Source organism: Staurois parvus, unplaced genomic scaffold (genome assembly GCF_062004578.1).
Source record: "Staurois parvus isolate SC_StPar_1 unplaced genomic scaffold, SC_StPar_1.0 ptg000328l, whole genome shotgun sequence".
Lineage (NCBI taxonomy): Eukaryota > Metazoa > Chordata > Amphibia > Anura > Ranidae > Staurois > Staurois parvus.
In genome coordinates this window covers 2,702,742-2,724,958 of record NW_028318124.1, presented here as the reverse complement: position 1 = coordinate 2,724,958, position 22,217 = coordinate 2,702,742, and the positions used below count along the sequence as shown (strand labels likewise).

Genomic DNA, 22,217 nt, shown 5'->3' with positions numbered 1-22,217 from the left:
CCCACCTCTGGTGTGAATGACCATAGCCCCAGCTGCAGCAGAGCTCAATGCGGGGAGTGACATCAGAGGGCTGCCGCTGTCTACCCACAGTCCAAGAAAAGGAGTAGGAAGAGAAAATGGTCATAAGACTGCTTCCAAAAAAATCTACAAAAAGATATAATGAACATTTGAACATGTTAACATGTACAGCATTTACTTTAATCCAACTGAATCTTCAGTTTAAAGTATAAGTTCACCTTTGGGAACATGTTACATGTTCCACACGTTTTTAGGATGGAGCATGTAACATGTTCCCGATCCTGCAGCCGCCACCCACTGCCCAGTTCCCCGTACTAGCTGTCACTGTTCGAAAAACAGAATGGCTGTGCGGGGTTCCGCCCACACGGCCGCATCATTCATTCACAGTCCTCTGTGAATGAATTGACTACAGGTCCCGACAGCCTTAGCTGCTGTCGGCTTGTAGTCCTCAATGAACTATCATGGCGCAGTGAGTGCTGTGGTGGTTCATTGATTCTTCCTATCAGAAGTATCGGCTTGCTCAAAAGGGATGTACGTACAAGCAAGCAGACACACTGACAGTCTGCAGCACACCTGCATGATATCAGCGATCTGCTGATCACTGGTTCAATGCTTCAGAGGCTCCTAACACAAAAAATAATAAATGCACATTTTTTTACCTTCCAAAAAGTGTGCATTTAATGTTTTTTGTGCAAAGGTGAACATATCTTTTAAATCAGCTAAATGCATTCCAGGTGCACCAAAAATCTGTTTAACCTTACAATTCTTTTTTTTTTAAGTTGCCACAGCCTGAGAAGAAAAGCATGTTGGCTGTCAGCATGCTATCATTTCTCTCTGCGTAGAAGCAGTGGTCTCTCTACAGAGGTCTAACACACCCCCACTGAGTCAGACCTACAAATCTGCAATCAGCAATTCTTATGCTCCCTGCTGATTGGAGAGCTTTGGCTCTGACTTATGTGGGTCAGACCCCTGCAAAGAAATCACTGCTTCCCTACAGAGAGCAAGGGTCTCACTTTGCAGCATGCTGGCAAAAGATAAACCTTTCTACTCGGGACGTGGCTCTCTTATAAAGAAACCACACTGTATAACTTTGCACATCTTTTGTTTTATTACTATTGGCATTTGTGAAGCTTATCTAAACTAAAAGTACAGCTGGGCTTTAAGAGGAGTCTGCACTGCAGTAACATATAGGCCCCCTTCACATGGGCTGGATCTGGTTTTTCTTAGCAGAGGAACTGTCCACTGATCCCCTGCCGATTAGAGCGGAGCAGCCAGATGACACGTCTGTGTCCCCACCGCATATGTAGAGTGGACACGGATACAGTTCACTCTTCTCTATGGAAAGTTAGATATAAATGGACTGACTGCCCTCAATCTGTTTTTGCCAGATCGGACTGGAGGTAGAACACAAGTCAGTTTACATCCACTGCTCCATGGAGAAGAATGGAGAGTCCGCCTGAAAAATGGACAGGCGGTCCCGATTGGACCACTCATGTGAAAGGGACCATATTGTTTAGGTAGGTTTGGCATTTGATTTAAACTATTACTGTCCAAAGGTTGTTTGACAAAAATGGTAACGGGACTTACATTCTTCATCAGTGAATGCAGATGGTCAAGTAGGCAGAGACAGTTGACAGATTTGTAAGATGTAATTGGTGTTGAACATGGTGCATAATCAGCATATCCCTGGGGCTCTTTGGGATATTGCTGCCCTGATAATGTGTTTGCTGTATATAAGGTTAAAGATCAACCAGACATTTCCATGTTTGTGGTCACAAAGGTCTCCTCCTGCTGTCACATGACAGCTACAAACTAACAGCATTATACCTGGAGGAAAGTAGATAACATGCTTGTGTCACTATGGTAAATTTCATTTACAGCTTGACATAAGCTGCTACCACTTTTACCGTACAAAACTCTTCAAAGCTTCTGTACTTTCACACGGAGCACTTTGTAACTTAGAAGGATCTCAAATCGTAATATCACAAAGGAGAAATGGCTGAAGAGTAAAAATGATTCAGACTAAACGACTTTCTATTTCTGGAACTTAACATGTTCCAGGGGATATGCAGTCACGGCCAAAAATATTTGCACCCCTGCATTCCTGTCAAATAATGCACCACTTCACCCAGAACATTTTTGCAATTACAAATGTTTAGGCATGCTCATGTTTCTTTCTTTTGCTTTGTATTGGTATGACACAAAAAAGTGGAGAAACAAAAACCAAATCTGACACATTCCACGCAAAACTCCAAAACTGGACTGGACAAAATTATTGGCACCTTCTCAAAATTGTAAGAAATAATTGCATTCCAAGTTTGTGATGCTTCTGTAATTTGGAATTAAAGTCACCTGTATCATTTGACAGGTGCTGACAACATAGAAATCACACCGGCAACCAGTTAAAATGGTGAAAAACTGACTTAACCGTTCTGTTGTGTGTCTCTGTGTGCCGCATAGAGCATGGAGAAGAAAAAGAGCAGCAAAGAATTGTCTGAGGATTTGAGAACAAAAATTGTGTAAAAGTATGGACAAGTTCATCTCCACAGATTTTAATGTTCCACTGTAATGTGTCCACTGTAAGCAACATTGTCAAGAAGTTTACAGCCCATAGCACTGTAGCTAATCTCCCTGGACATGGACAAAAAAAAATTTGATCAAAGATTACAATGAAGGATTGTTCAAATGGTGGATAAGGAACCTCGATGAACTTCCAGACACGTTCAAGCTGACCTTCAGGCACAGGGTACAACTGTGCCAGCTCGCACTATACGTTGTAATCTAAATGAAAAGGGACGCTATGGTAGGAGACCCAGGAGGACCCCACTGCTGACACAGAAACATAAAAAAGCCAGATTGGAGTTTGCAAAAACTTACCTGAGGAAGCCAAAATCCTTTTGGGAGAATGTGCTGTGGACAGACAAAACAAAATTACAGTTTTTTGGTAAAGCCCATCATTCTGCTGTTTTCAGAAATAGAAATGAGGCCTTTAAAAAAAAGAATACAGTCCCCATAGTCAAACATAGTGGAGGTTCACTGATCTTTTGGGGTTGCTTTGCTGCTTCAGGCACTGGATGTCTTGATTGTGTGAATGCCATTATGAAATCTGAAGACTACCAAAAAGTTAAGAGGTGCAATGTAGGGCCCAGTGTCAGAAAGTTGGGTCTCTGTCAGAGGTCATGGGTCTTACTGCAGAACAATGACCCACAGCACACGTCAAAAAGCTCCCAGAAATGGTTTCAGACGCACTGGAGAGTACTGAACTGGCCAGCAATGAGCCCAGATCTCAATCCCATAGAGCACATGTGGAGAGATCTCGAAACCGCAGTTGCTAAAATGATCCCTTCCAATGTGAGAGACTTGGAGCAGTTGGCGAAAGAACAGTGGTCCAAAATTCCAGTAGAGAGGTTACAGGAAACCAATGATGAGTTATTTTTTCCAAGGGGAGTGCTACCAAATATTAAATTGAGGATGCCAATAATTTTGTCCAGTCCATTATGGGGGTTTTGCGTGGAATGTGTCAGATTTGGCTTTTTGTTTTTCTACTTTTTTGTGTCATACCACTACATACAAAAGAAATAAACATGAGAATGCCTAAACATTTGTAACTGCAACAGTTTTGTGGGTGAAGTGGTACAATATCTGACAGAAATCCAGGGGTGCCAATATTTTTGGCCATGACTGTATAAATGAAAGTTGAGGTAAGCCTTGTTACTAAAATGGCTTTTAAGGTTCATACTCAATGGTATATGGCACTGATCAGACTAGCACACTTCCATTCTGCTCACTCCAATTTGTGTTTTAGGCACTGTAATGTTGCTGGTGATGTGCTTCATATCTGGTGGACCTATACAATGCTAGGTACATTTTGAACCAAGGTGTTTAAACTTCTACATATTCATATAATATTCAATTGTTCCCTTCCTAAAGACCTTTGGCTTGTGCTTCTTCATCTTAAACTTCACTCACTTATCAAATCTCAATTTAGGCTTAAACACAGTGGTTTTTGTATCCATGTGCATGTGGCGTTTAAGATAAGATTCTATTAAGTTAATAAATAATATATGTAACCTCTAAATCCCATTAGCTTGTGGGCCCAAAAAGTGCAATATCAAAAATTATAAATAGGCTTGTGATCTCCTTTCTCTGCAGTTAAGCAATACGGTTTGGTGACCAACTTGACTTGGATCAGCCAAATTCAATAAATTTATGGCCAGCTTAAGTCACTCAGTGCTAGACTGACTTGCTTTGTTAAATACCACCCGTGCTGGGCAGACTGATACACTATGTTGTATATTTTGTAGTCTAGACTACAGTATTCGGTACCCTACAGTGTAAATTGCATACTAATTATCAAGGTAATTCTTGCCTGAACAGGTGATGGCTGGTCCCCAACTTCTTTAAAAACTATTGTCTAGATTAAACAATTAGCTCATTAAAAGTTAAAATAACAAAACCGGATTTAGCTGCAATATTCGCCTTTCCCTCTATTCAATCTGTATTGAAATATAACTGCCTCAATATGTAAAACATCAAATAGCCCATGATTAGTGCTCATCCAAATAAGGCTTAGTATGAGTGTTTATGGTAACTTGTAAAGGGGCTTAAAAAGAGTTGTTACAAGAAAAAGCTGTAGGTCCAGATGAGTGCTCTCTGGTACCAGTGTAAGAATCTTGTGGCATGGGCCAAAGTTTAAAGTAAAGCCAGCCACATTTTTTTTGGACTTTGGATAGAGTAAGAAAGGTTCAGATATCTGTCAGTTTTGTCTTTTTGTCCCTGCTGAGATTTCTTTTACTCCTTGTAATGTCAACAGGACAAGAGAGGAATAATCTCCACAAAAAAGACATAAATGGCATAAAAACCCTTCTCCACACTGGGGTCCATCTGTCAGTATTTTAGGCGGACACGATTGGACCATCCATTGCCCATGTTCCTTTATACCCGCCAACATCCAATCTGATCTGATCTGCTAAAAACAGGATCCGCTCCCCCCCGTCTAGCCGATGAGATTAGATGGCAGTTGGGTGTAAATGGACTGGCGGTCCGTTTACATACGACCACCAACAGTGGAGAGTGGGCACAAACCAGCCATCCGCTGTGTCAGCGGGGATCAGCAGACAGATCCCCCACTGAGCAAACAAACTCCTGGTGAAGCCCACCCCATGTAGAGAGGGCCTAAATTGAAAAAAAACTGTTTTGCTGGAGTTCAACTTACGTGTCCTAGTTTTCAAATTTATTAAACTAGCTAATTGTTTAGTGAGACAAAATCTAGCCTAAACCAACCCTTTTTATACAACTTCTTGTACAAAAAAACTCACATGTTGTCCATATCTATCATCTTGTTTTTATTGATATTCCCTAACCCCTCGCCAAAAAAAAGTGTGCCATTCGTCATTAAATTCCTTCTGAAGCACAGCAGACATTTGCTATTTAATTTTTATAATATCTGACCTCACAAATGATGTCAGAGCGAAACGTTCCCATTCAGAATGAATTCCCAGTGTTCACCCATTGCTGGCCACTTTTGCCTTTATTTACATAACGGCCATCAGACTTGAACTGAAGGGGTTAATTGGCTCCCTGGCTCTGATAAGATGCCTTTATGAGAATTTATTGTCTCAGCGCATTCCACATTCAGGGGCCTGCAAGACTCATTTGCTGTCTACAGGAGCGGCTAATGAGCAATGAAGCACAAGGCCAACAGACAAAGGACTGAAAACAGCAGCTCTCTTCTCTGACTCCAGCTGCTTTATGTACGTCATGGAAAAAAAATAATCAAATAATAGGCCAAAAATAGTCTTTGTGGGTAATCTGCAGTAGAACTTAAACAGCACCTGGCTTTCCATTTACAACATCAAGTCACCTGTGCACGTTACATTAAAAATCCATTATATGCTTCGGAGAAGGAATGTTATAATCCTATTTAGGAGTTTAGCTTTTTGTTTCCAGGATTTTTCCACAGGAGTGTCTTTTCCGCACATATTAGTGTATACATATTTTATTCATTTTTATTGAAGGAACATTCCAGACAAACATGACACATTTGGTCACACTGATTGTCTTCCAGACATCTCTGTTTTCATCCCAGACTTAATCTTATCCACCTGTCTGCCCTGTTAGCTAAAACTAGGATCTGCAGATGGTTTTTAGTAGCTCTGCTAAAATAACTGTCATCAATCCATTTGTTTTGCACTGCACTCATTTCAATGAACAGAGGTTACTTAATGGCTATCGATTTTAACTCTATGAAATGTCTGTTATACAATATATTTTCACATCCTTTTTAATCCCGTTCAGTCTGGATTTCGCCCTCAACATTCCACAGGAATTGCTCTCCTAAAATTCACAATCTGCTAAGGACTAAATCCAATGGACACTATTATGTACTTCTACTCCTGGACCTCTCTGCTGTCTTTGACACAGCGGACCAACCACTCCGTTTCAAAAACCTCCACTCCTTTGGTCTTTGTGACTGTACCCTTTGTTGGTTCTCATCCTACGTATCCCACTGCACTTTTAACGTCACTTACAATTCTACCTCCTCCTCTCCTCTTCCTTTCTGCATTGGGGTTCCCCAAGGTTCTGTTCTTGGTCCTCTCCTATTCTCGATCTACACCTCCTACCTGGGTCAGTTGATAGCCTCCCATCATAGCCTCCCATGGCTTCCAATACCATTTCTACACTGATGACACCCAAATCTATCTCTCAGCTCACAACATCAGTCTCCACACCAGTGGTGTATTTAGGTTTTGTGCTGCCCCAGGCAATGCAAAAATCGTCTGCCCCCCACGGACACCGACCAACAATAGAGTGAAATACACCCATCTTTACAGCTCCGGACATCCCCGGAAATGAGAGTCAGGCTCTACATACACCATCAAGCAGCCTGCAGCCTCTCTTAGATCCCACCTGGTTCCCATGGTGCGCGTGTCCCTTCTTCCATCCCTTCTTCTGGGGGGAGGTGCTGCCCCTCTGAAAAATGCCACCCTAGGCAAGTGCCTTGTTTGCCTTGTGGTAAATACACCCCTGCTCCACATTGCATCACTAATTTATTAACAGACCTGGATGTCACACCACTTTCCGAAACTCAATCTATCCAAAACCAAGCTCATAATATTGCTGGCACAACTATCAATCCGTCCCCACATGTCATGGTTCTAGGTGTAATCCTGGACTCTAACATCTCTCGTTATGGCCCACATCCAATCACTTTTCAAAGCTTACTGCCTAAACCTACACAACATCTCCAAAATATGCCCCTTCCTAACCAATGACACCACAAATTCACTCCCTGGTCTATTAAAACCAAGACCACCCAAAATGAATATTTAGGGTTAATTTAGGATAATTTATATAATATTTTTAATAATTGTCTACTCATCCAGAAAAAATTATAACTTTTATCTAAAGACTTTTAGAATATGCCTGACTTATTTCAATTTGACACCACTGCTTTTGGGGATAGGGAATTCCCTGAATATTATTTTTCTATTTCAGATGATTCATCTTTCAGTGATCTACCTCTCTACACATCCTTATCTATCCAAAACTATTTTGTTTTCTATCATTCTCTCTACGCGTTGGTATCTATCCAAAACCATTTTATTTTGTTTCTGTTATTCTGTCCAAACTAAATGGCTATTACTGTTATTTTCCTTCTACATTTGTATCTATCCAAAATTACTTTAGTGTGTTCCCTAGTTCTATTATTCAGGTTATCCCACAGCAATTGAAATACATACAAACCTACTTCCCTACATGCTGCACAAAAATGGTAACCATTTAAATTTTTACTAACAATTTGTGTTAAAAACAGGGATTTTAGTTACACAACATTTGCAAATATATGCAGAAGCCACATTGGCTCGTCTAGGAACCTTTGTATAATGCAGTCTTACGACAAGTCTATGAAAGTCTCCATATTGGAGTATACTGTATATAGCAGTGAACAAATTAAGGAAGTGTATGCCTGGAAGAAGTCCATTCCTCCCTACAGACGCAGGGACACACTAGACATTTTAAAACCTATGGTTTAACAGTACTGAAACATCACAACCATGTTATTACCTCTTTTGACTTATATATATATAATATAAGTAATGCATATTGCTTCCACTTGTAGTATTGTTTTTCTATTTGTATTTTTTGTGGAAAAACTCAACAAAAATGTATTTTAAAAAAAACCTCTATTTTTAACATAAGTTGTTAGACAGTGTTATTTTTTTTTTCGCTGGCTAGCTGCTAACTGTGCTGCCAAAATGTTGTGTACCTTACTTTTAAAGCTAGCTATACATTGGAGTGCCACTGTGCTTTGCTGGGCTTCCACCGTGTCCCTTCAGCATTAAGTTGGACAAGGCTGCCTCCAGGCATTCTTGCCCTTAATTTATCCTTTGCTATATATGCTTCAATATTGAGAGTCTCAAAGATGGTGGGACATCATCAGCGTGTGGCCTCGTCTGCTGTGTTTTTGATGAATCATTTCCACTACACTTTCTGCAGAGACCTGAAAGTGCTGTTGTGGTGCTCCCTGAACTGCAACATATCCGTGAGCCACCAGACTGATTCCAGTGCAGAAAAGGTAAGCATTTATTACTGCTCCCTAGGAAATGGCAATGTTGGCTTCACTGGAGACACTGCACTGAAAATTGCCATCAGTGGTTTCTAAGCACGTAAAGCTACCCACAACCCCTTACACAAGACTGGTGGGTTAAAGTGGTTCCAATAGCTCTTTTTTTTTCTTTACCATACTAAACACATACTTAGAAGCTCTGTCCAAAGGTTTTGCACAGAGCAGACCCAACCCTACTCTTCTCGAGTCCCCCTTGGCGCTTTTGGCCCCTTCCCAATGCCAAGTGCCCCCAGAGCAAGCATCTCCCAAGTCGGCTCTGTATATTCATGGGGCACATAGAGCGTGGCTCAGTCCTACCCTCCACTCCCTCCTCACTGGCTATGATTGACAGTAGCGGGAGCCAATGGCTCCCACTGCTGTGTCTCAGCCAATGAGGAGAGAGAACCACTGCTCTTGTGTACATCGCTGGATCGAGACTGAGCCTAGGTAAGTATAAGGGGGGGCTGAGGTGGGAACTGCACACTGAAGGTTTTTTTCCGTTCATGCCTTTTAGCCTTTACAACCACCAAGATAAGCATCCAGAAACGTCCAAAAATCTGCACAGCCTGCCCCATACTGCCAAGATGGAGAGATGCCATGAACTTCCCCATACAAATAAGATTGCCAGAGACTCTGCTATGCAGTGAAACTGCCTCATACACAGTCAGAGACAGTTCCATACAAAGAGTGTCGGGATGGCCAATTAATGAGGATTATAGAGTGTTAGATGATGCAGGCATATGTAAAGTACTCAGGATTTACTTGATTGCACATGAGATAAAATATATCTCCTAGATTGTAAGCTCCAAGGAGCAGGGCCCTCCTATCCCTCTTGTATTGAACTGTACTGTTGCTGTATTGTCTCCCATTATATTGTAAAGCACGGAGCAAACTGTTGATATAAATCCTGTATAATAATAATAATATTAAAAAATGCAATGTTAAAAACTAGTCTCATCATAGGCAAACTGTCCCTCAGCCTTTAAATCTGTTCTGGGAGCTCGTGCATAAGTCCAACATCCTCGTAAGTCCAACAAAAGTCAGTGCTTGCAGACATTGGCTGCGAGAGCTGATCAGTGTGTTCTGGCAGGGGGAATCCCCCTGTCAGAACACAAAGGCACAACGGGAGAGATTGTTGCACCAACATAGCCTGTGGTGGTACGGTGATCCTTTATTTTTTTTTTTGTTCAGCCCACCGGGTTTGTGTGTGACATGCAAATGCAAGTTGAATGTTCGTATGTAGGGGACTAACTGCATTGAGGTTTTGAAAAGTACAACAAGAATGCCCATGCAGGGGCTGGCACCAGCTGGACCATTTGGCGGAAGCTGTAGCCATACAGTGACAAACAGACTAAAATACAGTATAAACAAAACAAAAACAAAGAAAAGCTGCTGTGTGTGTGTGGCTCATGCCATAACCACAAAATAATTCCAAAGGAGTAATGAGTTCCACCCCATTGGAGGTCCCAAGAGCCTCAACCTCCTCCACATGCTCCAAAAATGCTAAACATTAAGGGAGAAGAAATCACAATTTCAAGGGGCATCAGACATCGGAGCAGTGATGTCATTATTAAGCCATTTGACCATACCTTATCAAATTTCCTGTTACAATAAGTGTCCTTATGCAAAGGGAGATTGATGTTAACCAGCTGTTTCCAAAATGCTTCAGTGTGCGGGACAGGCTTTCTCCAGGTATGGGTGATGGCCTACCTAGCGTAAAATAGAAGGGGACTAAGCATAGTCTGTTCCACTACTGTAGGGGCCAACCCTTCAACAAGGCCCAACAAACACGCCCATGGAGAGTAGGTAGCCTTTAAACATTTAACAGGTCCCCAAGAGATTTATGATGGTGGTGAATAATTCTACAGTATCTGCTCATTAATGCAAATCTATTCTGGATGAACATAACCTTGAATGTCCATCCACATTTGTGTGTTATGGCAGTGCATGCTAAAAAGTGTGGCACCATACCTGCTGTATGTGAATGGTAACCCTATACATTCTACCGAATAACTCAATGCACGACAGTGCACCACAGTGTATGTACTGTGCTTTGTGGTGTGCTGCATTGTTTACAAAATGTAATTTATTATAAATGGGCTGCCTTAAAGTGGCAGTAAACTCTTCTTTAATAATTGTACCTACAGGTAGGCGTATAATAAAGCTTACCAGTAGGTAAAATTAATATCTCTTAAAAGTGAGCCCTTTTTTTATAGCCAGTGCATGTGCTCTGAAGGAATGGCATACCTGTGCCGCTCCTTTGGAGCACTGGGTCATGGCCTGGGACTCCACGTGGGCAGAAGGAAGATGGAAGCCCTGGGAAGCCATGATAGTGCTCTGCTGGAGGGCTTCGTTTCAAGGTAAGTCCTTCATAATGTACTAGTATGCAATGCATACTAGCACATTATGGCTTTACCTTGCAGGGTTTTTTTTTTCTCTTTTTTTTCTTTTGATGCAGTTTACTACCACTTTAACACAACATACATTAAAGTGTTACTAAACCCAGGACCCTGCATTCACTATATCTGGTCCCCCACAGTACACAGAACATGGAAATGCAATTATTCTAGTAAATATAAACTGCAATATACCTTTTCTCATCAGCAGTATATAGCAGTCTTGTGAATTATATTAGTGTAGAGCCGAGCACTGGTTAAATCTTGTAGGAGGAGTTTTCATTCTGCTCGGACTATCCTATGAGGCTGCATAGCCCCTGACCCTCTGTCTGAACAGTCCTGATTGACCCTGTGCTGATCACATGCACCCCCCCCAAACCCCCCCCCCAAAAAAAAACAAAAACAACTCTCTATCACTACACACTAAACCGAACATGTCTAGAGTGTCTCCTAGGGCTCTGTTCTATCAGGGGAGAAGAAGGGGAGAATCAGAGAGGACAGGATCAAACAGACTTTTAACACAATGTAGAGGATCAACCCCTTAGGTTCCATAGGGAGTATAACAAGCATGCCTTTCTGCATATACAAACTGATTTTACTGCTGTGGGTTTAGTAACACTTTAACATGTACCACAACACGTGTGCATTAACACATGGCAAGAATAATTTAACATACATGGGTCCTGACTTCATTAGAATCATAAAATATCCCTGAACCATCATGACATCACTGAACCTGAATATGCCTTCCCAGCTTCATCTGCAGCAGCAACTATATATTTCTGTCTAAGGCCGATGTGTAAATTGATTCTTTATGGTTGATGTGGTACACAAACAGCTCAGAGAAGTTGTCAGCAGTGGGAAGAATTTCTGTAAGAGCAAACCACACATTTAAAGGTTTATTTGCATGGTTTGCTGACATACTTTCACAATCCCCTTATAAGGTGATACTTAGATCTGGAACATATTTACAGACAGTGTCTGTCAGGTGGCTAGGATGTGGTCACCTGTGTGCGGTCTACATAGACTGACATGCAAGATTCTCAGAAAGATACTGCGGGTTTACAAGGTGATCTACTAGGAATTTGAACACAGTTAAGAAATGCAAAGTCTTGTATGCTTTAGGTTACATTCACATGGGTGATTAGCACACCCAGCAAATTTCAGCGGCAAGAACTTGGTGCCTCATGGAATGATAGGTGTGTGAAGAACTGTGGCCTATACAATGCAACAACAAGCCATAGTGCCCATGACTGTTTGCACACCCGGTGATTACCTGCGGTGATCATGGCTGGACACTCTGTGTGCATCCAGTCAGGGTCACCTTTTCCTAACCGCAGGTAATTGCTGGATGTGCAAACAGTCACACATAGCTGACAGCCACCACCAGCACGTCATTGCACTGACAGACTGCAGCTCTTCACACCTGTTATTCCAGCCACTGGGATTCACAGATTCTTCCCAGATTGTATTGCTGTCTGTGATGTCAATGAGATAATTCCCCTTTACTCCCTGTTTTGAAGCTTGCCGGACAGTGACATAAAGCACAGATCTCCAAACTGTGGCCATGGGGCCGGATGCAGCCCTTTGCTTGCCTGTATCCGGCCCTTGGGACAATATCCCTCCCACTGACACCTACAATGGGGTGGGGCATCATTTTTGCCACCAACACCAACAATGCGGCACTATTCCTTCCACTGACATCAAGAATGAGGCACTATTCCTCCCATTAACCCCAAATACTCTCACCTGATTCTAAAGATGGTTCATTGTTTACTCTCACTGATGCCAGGATATTTTCTACTCAAAATGGCCATGATCCGGCCCTCCAAAAGCCTCATTTTGATGTGTTCCAGTACAGTTCTGTACAGAAAGAATGCAGCTTGTTCTACTTTTTGTTTCTGCACTGGAACACACTGGAATTGACTGCACTGGTGTGAACTAGGCCATTGGAACCCATATAACCTACTGTCCATGCATTTTTGATGCAGAAAAAAACAACCCGCACTGGACTGCATCTAGTGTGAACTGGCCCTAACCAAGACACAGAGAGTTATAACAAGCTAAGGCAGGCCATAGATAACACAACCACAGGTAGCAGGGAAAAGAAAATCACTCAATTCCCCCATCCACACAGTCAGTGTGGATGGGGGAATCCCTCCCACAACACTATTGTATTCTGCCGGCGGAAAGTCTTCTCTGCTGGCAGAATACACTGATCACTGGGCGGCACAGTGGCTAAGTGGTTAGCACTTCCGCCTGGCAGCACTAGGGTCATTGATCTGAATCCCAACCACGGCACTACCTGCCTAGACTCTGCATGTTCTCCCTGTGCCTGTGTGGGTTTCCTCCCACACACCAAAGACATGCTGGTAGGTTAATTGGTTCCTGTCTAAAACAGCCATAGTATGTGTATGTATGATGAATTCAGCAGGCCGTGTGTACTGAATTAATTTGATGGATCAACTTCAGTACAACCAGCCTGCCCATAGATGGATCAAATATCAGCCAGTCCCTGCTGAACCGGCCAAGATTCAATCCATCTATGGCTGGCCTAACTATCCAATCCATCCAGCATTTTACCCATACACCCAGTGCTGGGATGATCACCTTATGGTGACACCATGTTATAACTCAATTACAAGAAATAGCCAGCACACTGCCCAGGTAGTCACATAAAAAAAAGATATAAGGCAAACACCATTGTGGATGCTGTGTGCATTTTTAGGGCTCATTTGCCTGGACACAGAGGTGCTTACACTGTAAGAAGCAGACAGACGTCTGAGCCCGGGAGTATCAGGTGTTGTGTACAACAGTCTGTACAAGTCAATGACAGGCTGCAGTGGTATGCTGGTAAATGCAGATCCGGGTATTTTCTACCTTCTCCAGACTGGCATCCACTCATTAAGGCATTTTGATATTTGCATAATTCCTCAAGCAGCAGGGCTGTGGGCTCTTGAGAAGCGTACTAAGACAAGGTGCTGTGATGTCTTCAAGAAGCTATATACAGCACTCTGCTGACTCCCCCACCAGCCATGATCTGTCTGAATTACATAGAGATGAACAGAGACCCAGTGATGATTTCACTGGGTCTAAAATATGCTATGTAATTAAAACAAAACAGTTTTATTTAAAAATGTCATTAGTATGTTGATAAGCGGGTAGAAAGGAAGAAACAGTTAGGACAGCCGCCATCTAACTTCAGTCAGAAGTAGCTGCTGTTTGTGAATTCTGATAGCAGGCACAGGTGGCAGTATTCAACAGCCCAGCAGGGAACATTCGTCCATCTGCACCATTAGGCTGAATGAACAAAAAAAAAATTGATCAGTGATCAATTGATTAGCTTTAGGCGCTATAAGAGTCCAGACCTTACTGCCTGCTAGTGACTGGTCTCCTCTGTAAGGCATATAAGCTATGTGAAACCAGTCAGACATCTGCCCTCTTGTTGCAAAGCTAGTGCCTACACCTTGACAGAGTGGATTTTTCAGAGCTTACAAAGGGCTAATGAGCCTCCTCCTCATTGAGACAGTGCTCCGGCCTAGTGATCTGTGACTCCAGGACTGAGCAATGCATCATGGGCAAAGTGGCAAGTTTACTTTAATGCCTATGTCTGGGAAAAGAAAAAATGACTTCTTGAAGTGAGGCACTGCAAATATTAATTGCTGCTTTTGTCTAGGTGGGAAGGAGAAAAGGTTTCACTTACCTGATTCTCGGCTCCCCTTGCAGGGGGTACTCCCCCATTCTCCTATTGCTGGACTGTCCCTTGGCATCCTCACATCCAGCGCAGAGTTATGGTCACTGTTCTGGTCTGGATGACATCAGGACTCTGGACTGGTGGAATTGGGGTAGGGGTGCAGACATTGTGGTGACTGGTCTAGCTGTGGGTAGGAATGGGTAAGTAAATCCCCTTTTATTGTTCCCCTGGACCTAAATAAGCAATTAACTCTTACAGTGTGGACATCCCAACTGCAAAGGATCATTTTTCATTTGCCCGGAGTTGGGCTTTAAGGAAGTCTGCCATTCACCTTTACTAAAGCAGAAAACACTATACACAGTAACCCATAGCAACCATTCATTTTCCTGAACATTCCAAACTGGTTAAATGTTTTGGTTGATGCAGCTTACTATGCTTTCCCTGCGCAGAACATCTTCTTATTATGTTCCCACTTACTATTCCATGACCAGGATGATTTCGCTGTTTGTCTCGTAGACCTCATGAAGATCCACCACATAGGGTGAGAAGCGGGCCATTTCCAATACAGAAATCTCATTGATGATGTCATTGCGGCAATCTTCCCCTTTCCTGCGCTTTCTCAGGAACTTTGCTGCATATTCTTTTCCGGTCACCAATTCTACACATTTTTTGACCACTGCAAATTTTCCCCTAGAAGAAAATGAAAGAAAATAATTTATTTTAGGTTTACTATGAACGAAAGTTAACTGTAAATTCAGAGAAGACAACGTTCTGTATATACAGATTAGGTGGTTTATTTGATGAAAGTCCAAGAGCTGGCTACAGATATCAGACTAAAATCAGTAAACATCCAACATGCAAACAATGTCTCCACCCACCAAAAGGCACCTAGAATACTTAGTGTACTGTAAAGGGTGTCATGCTCTAATAGGAGACGGTAATAAATACTTCACACACTGCTCTGTTCACAGGTTGCCATCAACAGAATTCCATTGGGAAATAACACTTCTGGGAATGTTGATCCTCTGGGTCCCCTAGGAGTTCCTCCTGCTGATGTCCACATCAATGTTGTGTCCTACAGTGTCATGAAGGTCAGGGGGAGGAGCCAGTGAGAGAAAAGAGATTGACACTAACAGAAGTGTCAGTTTTGCAACAGATTTTGAAGTAGGGAGAATAGCGAACCGAGTGATGTTTGGTAGCACAAGCATGAGAAAAGGTGAGTATTTACTGTCTTCTTTTACAGGCATTTCTTTTCAAGAAAGGGCTGCTTTAAGCAACATGACTCAAGTGTAAGGAACGGGCAATAAAGGAGCATTGTAACACAAATTAAGTCATCATTTTGCTCATACCTCCATTCAGTAAGCATCCAATGTTAGACTGACAGCACTGTGCAATACCGCAGAGCTGCCAATCTCTCCCCATGCAGAGTATTACAAAATGCTAATATAAGGAAAGAATGTAGGTACTTATACTGGCTCTGTCAGCAACTAGATTTAGCATTTTTTACAAACATATATCTGATATAATGGGGGTTTTTTACATCTGCCTGTAGTTTCACTTTCTCTAGGATGCCATAGCTAATGCAGAAAAATTTTGAGACAAATGTATTTTTTTTGAGTTAACATCAATCAAAAGGGTTAACTATATGCCTAACAATGTGTTATATGTGTAATATGTGCTGCTTTTATGTTCTATCTTGATGTTTTTTTCTAACTGCTTTGCAGAGAAAAGAAACATCCAGATTGCTGATCAGTGATTAGACAGCTGACCAGCAGGTCTCAGCCATGAATCATTGCCGTGGACCTGTTGACAAAATCGCTCTGACTCCAACCACAGCATGGTCAGGTATAACTACTAGTGGTGCACTGACCATGCTGTGTCTGCACATGTGGGGATGGGGAGGCTCAAATTTTTTTTTTTTGTATTTTTTTTTACATTAATGTGTGTTTTTATTTATTTTTTTAACTTATGATTTTATTGCTATCACATAAGAGACCAATAGTCCCCTATGTGATAGCATATAAGTGTTACAGGGACCCAGTGACCCTGCCCCTTTGTTTACTTTAGCAACAGAGTGAATGACAGCTCCTTCTCTGAGCTATAAAGTGAAGAAAAAAAAGAGCCGGCAATTGCAAAAACAAAACAGCAATGACATTTAGCGGCAGCAAGTGAGGGAGCCTTTCTGTATATACTGCGCCCTCACTGTATACACTGCTTACCTCCTCTCCTGCCTTTCTCTGCCACCCCCCCCCCCCCCCAATCTGCACCAAACTCCCTGACCAAAAGCCTGCTCCTCATGGAGTCTGGGTATCTCATCAGCACCTGTATCAGCTCACTTTTTTGCTATTGGCAACATGCTGATAGAGCTTTTTCGGCAGCTTTATTTCGGCTGCCAAAATTTTGGTGCCTCTCTAATAACTACTGTGGGCAGGCGGCACGTAATTAAACGACATTCATGAAGTCATGTTCATATGAATATTTGTAATTGCTGTAATCATCTCTAAAGCTGGTTATGGTTGGTTCAGCAAGAAGTTGATAAATTTCGACCTGTGTGCAACCCTCTCTGTTTATCAGAAGCTGATCATTAGTCCTGCTGGAAAACCAGCATTCAATCAGCTGCTGCAGCCAATGGCTGCAATGCTGATCATTGTATTCTGATGGAAAAAAGTCCCCATTGTCAGAATACAATATCACTTGTGTGGATGTAGGAATCGGTGAGTTTTTCTTTCTTCCACCTGCTGGTGGATTTAAAAACAAATTGGTGTATTAAACCCAGCTTTACTCTATTCAAAATTAAAATAGCAGTGGTGATCAAATACCACCAAAAGAAAACTCTATTTGTGTGAAAAAATGGTATAAATACAATTTGGGTATACTGTATTGTTGTATGACCTAGCAAGTGCCAGTTACAATAGTGCAGTGATGAATAGCAAAAAATGCCCTGGTCAAGAAGGGAGAAAACCTTTCCAGAACTCACATGTTAAAAAGTATTTCAAAATGTAGTATGCTATTAACAAGAAATATTGGAGTGAATAGACATTCCTGCACAATTTCCTGCACAGTTGTTCCTTCAAGAACAATTATTCATCCTGCTCCTTTAAATTGTATCATTACCGCGGTTAAAAAAACGAACATCGAATAGTCCATTAACATTTGGAAGATTGAACAAATGTTCTTTGGCTGGCATTCTACTAGTGTATGGCCAGCTTTAGACAGCAGCCAATTACATTACCAGCATGCCTTTGAAGGGAGGAAACCGGAGTACTTGGAGAATACCCACAAAAGCATAGGAGAACATGCAAACTCCATGCCGATAATGCTGTGTCTGGGATTCAAATCAATAAGCTTGTGATTACAAACATACAAGTGTCATGAAGCAAAAGTCTAAGATTTGTAGAAGAGATAGTATGTTGGATCTTTTGTAATTCTGACAAAATAATGTTTTATCTATACCCAGCTTTCCCTCCTTCTGTGGAGCTGAGATTAATGATAGTTCAGCAGTAGAAGCAATAAGATGAAAGCTCACAGGAAGTCTTCACATATTCAGGGAGGAAGCAGAGTTGTCTTCAGTGAAGCATACCCATCCCACGCTTGCCACAAGCATCTGTAAACACATCTTTTAGGAGTTCTTTTCTTCTGCTTCTGCATTTGCTGCTGTATACAAAGCTACAATTGTCAGCCACATCAAATTAAATAAACACTAGAAACCATCCATCTGTACAGCGCATTTCAAGGAACTCAGCAGGAACTCTGCTCCATTAAAACCAAATGCCCCAAGATGTAAATCTAGTGATTATCCCTCAACATGGATCCCAAGAGTATACAGCCATACTCTGAACTAGCAGGAGGACTGAAGCCTCCATTAACAATTATCATCATATTATGATGTATTATTATATGGCTGTTATATTTGTGGTAGTAGCATACGGTTAAGTGAGAGTGCCATTAGATCAGACATGGTCAGAGGATAAAGCTCATTAAACTTGGGGAAATCAATAATGACCACACTGTTGGATGTTACTTTGATAAAATGTCTCTGCACATTAGACAGTATTCACTGCTTGTAAACTAGCCATACAATATCACATTTTCAAACAAACATTTGTATGAACATTCCTATGAAAAATTTCAGCACATCCACCTTACCAACTGCTCAGTGTCTGCTACCCCTCTCTGCCTTCCTTCCACTGGCTTCCACTCACCCAACAAATTATATTCAAAATACTAACAAAACCATACAAAGCCATCTCCAACTCTGCCCCCTGATACATCACTAGCCTAGTCTCAAAATACCAGCCAAATCATTCTCTTCGTTCCTCCCAAGATCTGCTCTCTAGCTATCTTTTCACTTCCTCCCATGGTCATCTCCAGGACTTATCCCAAGCCTCTCCCATCCTCTGGAACTCCCTACCCCAATCTGTCTGACTATCTCCTACTCTGTTTACTTTTAGACTATTCCTGAAAACCCTATCCTGCCTTCACCTAACAACTGTACTTTTATTTTATTACCTTTTGTATTTCTTGACCCTTCCTCTTAGATTGTAAGCTCTAACGATCAGGGCCCTTAGTACTGTATTAAACTGTATTGTAATTGTACTGTTCATCCTCATGTTGTAAAGCACTGCGTAAACAGTTGGTACTATATAAAACCTGTATAATAATAATACATTAGATGACATGACAAAATATGTTCAAGAGTACTTTACCGCTTCCGCGCCACCCTATAGCAGAAATACTGTTACAGGTCGGCATGGCTGCACAAAATCACGTATGTATACCTGATTTTGCATTTACATGTAGAAGGTGCACACCGCCATTTGCAGCTTCAGCTGTCAATCACCGGGTCCCGGCCGGTTATTCACTGCCGTCACCCGGCGATCTCCGAGTATCAGCGACGGGGAGAGACCTGTATGTAAACAATACAGATCTCTCCCCTGTCAGCTCCTGCACTGCTTTGTATGACTGCATAGCAGAGTCATACAAAGCAGTGTGCTTACAGTGTAAAACACACACAGTTAACCCTTTGATCACCCCAGATGTTAACCCCTTCCTGCCCAGTGTCATTAGTACAGTGTCAGTGCTTTTTATTAGCACTGATCACTGTATTGGTGTTACTGGGGATGTCAGTGACAGTTAGTCAGTCCCCCCAGTTTTAGAATGCCTGTTGCAGTCCCACAGTCCCGCTATAAGTTGCTGATCACCGCCATTACTAGTAAAAAAAAAAAATTCCAGTATATATATATATATATATATATATACCACATTTTCTAAACACTATAACTTTCACGTAAACCAATTAATTTACATGTATTGGGATTTATTTTAGCAAAGACGTAGCAGAATACATTTTGGCCTAAATTTATGATGAGATTTGATTTTTAAATTTTTTCACTGGACATGTTTAATAGCAAAATGTCAAAAATATAATTTTTTTTTCAAAGTTGTCAGTCTTTTTTTGTTTAAAGTGGAAAAAATAAAAAATGAAGAGGCTATCAACTAACACCAAAAGAAAGCTTTATTTGTGGGGAAAAAAAGGACGTAAATTTAATCTTGGTGCAGCATTGCATGACCGCGCAATTGTCAGTTAAAGTAACGCAGTAAAAAATTTCCTGGTCAGGAAGGGGGTAAATCCTCTGAGGGGCAAGTGGTTAGGTTTGTTTGCTTCTAACATTAGATATTGAAATTAATGGACTTTTCTGGCCAAAAACCACGTTCATTGTTAGAAATATGCTAATTGAAGAAAAATGTTCTAAACTGTTTAAAAACGAGAATCGAGTTGACCCAACTAACAATTAGAAAGTTGGATGTTCTTAAAATGAAAAATTCTGAACAAAAATCTGTTAGTGTATGGCCAACTTTAAAGCTGTATTAGTTCTATCTGCAAAAACTTCAACGACTATCTTTCAATATAATCATATAATCATTCATGCTCTATGCCAGGAGTCTCCAACTTTCCAAACAAAGGGTCAGTTTATTGTCCTTCAGACTTTAGGGGGGCCGAAATGTGGCCAGCGGGAGTGGGAATTTTCCTGGCATCAACAGGCGTAAACATTGCCACATTTGGTATTAGGGGGAGGAATAGTGCCCCAACGTTGATATCATTGGAAGAATATTGGTCCATTGTTGGTCGCAGTGGGAGAAATGGTGCCCCATTGTAGATGTAAGTTGGCAGTATAGTGTCTCATATCAGTGGGAGGAATAGTGCTCCATGGGCCAGTGGGGGTGGACATTTTCCTGGCATAAATGGGAGTAAACATCTTCACATCTGGTATTAGGGGGAGGAAAAGTGCCGCATTGTTGAAATCATTGGGAGGAATAGTGGCCTATTGTTGGTATCAGTGTCTCACATCAGTAGGAGGAATAGTGCTCCAGGGGCCGGATAAAGGCATGCAAAGGGCTGCATCCGACTCCTGGACCACAGTTACAGTTACAAAGTTAGTCTGGTTGAAAAAAGACAAAAGTCCATCCAGTTCAACCACTAAAAAAAAAAAAAAAAAAAAAAGTTAGAATCCTATACCCACAGTTGATCCAGAGGAAGGTAAAAAAAACCCAACAAAGCATGACCCAATTTGCTCCTTCAGGGAAAAAAATTCCTTCCTGATCCCCCGAGAGGCAATTGGATATTCCCTGGATCAACTTTTTCCTATAAATGTTAGTATCCAGTTATATTCTGTGTATCTAAGAAAGAATCCAGGCCTTTTTTAAAGCAATCTACTGAGCTGGCCAGAACCAACTCTTGAGGGAGTCTATTCCACATTTTCACAGCTCTCACTGTGAAGAAACCTTTCCGTGTTTGGAGATTTAATTTCTTTTCCTCCAGACGTAAAGAGTGCCCCCTTGTCCTCTGTGATGACCTCAGGGTGAATAACTCTACACCGAGTTCACTATATGAACCACTGATGTATTTTTTATATACGTTGATCATATCTCCCCTTAATCTCCTCTTCTCAAAAGAAAATAAATTCAGTTCCTGTAATTTGTCCTCATAGCTGAGCCCCTCCATGCCTCTTATCAGTTTGGTTGCCCTTCTCTGTACTTTCGCCAGTTCCCCAATGTTCTTTTTGTAAACTGGTGCCAGATGAGGTCTTACTAATGATTTGTACAGGGGTAAAATGATACCGCTCTCTCTGGAATCTATACCTCTTTTAATACAGTACAAGAGAGGATTTAGAAACTGCAGCTTGGCATTGCATGCCATTATTAAGCTTGTGATCTACCAGAACTCCCAGATCCTTCTCCACCATTGATTCCCCCAATTGTACCCCCCCCCCCCAGTATGTATGATGTATGAATATTCTTAGCCCCCAAGTGCAGAACCTTACATTTATCAACATTAATCCTCATTTGCCACATAGCTTCCCAATTACACAGCGCATTGAGGTCAGCTTGTAAATTGGAGACAACCTGTAAGGACATTATTCCACTGCACATCTTGGTGTCATCTGCAAAGACTGAAATTGTATTTTTAATCCCAGACCCTATATTGTTTATAAATATGTTA

At 41.6% G+C, this 22,217-nt stretch overlaps 1 protein-coding gene across 1 annotated transcript in view; it reads right to left on the bottom strand.

The window, feature by feature from the left end:
- LOC149457286 (serine/threonine-protein kinase 17A-like) overlaps positions 1-22,217 on the bottom strand; it is a 96,229-nt gene that overhangs the window by 13,632 nt on the left and 60,380 nt on the right. The window contains exon 2 of the mRNA XM_089683943.1: positions 15,194-15,406. Within this exon, the coding sequence (XP_089540069.1) occupies positions 15,194-15,406 (213 nt within the window). The remainder of the gene's footprint in view (positions 1-15,193; positions 15,407-22,217) is intronic.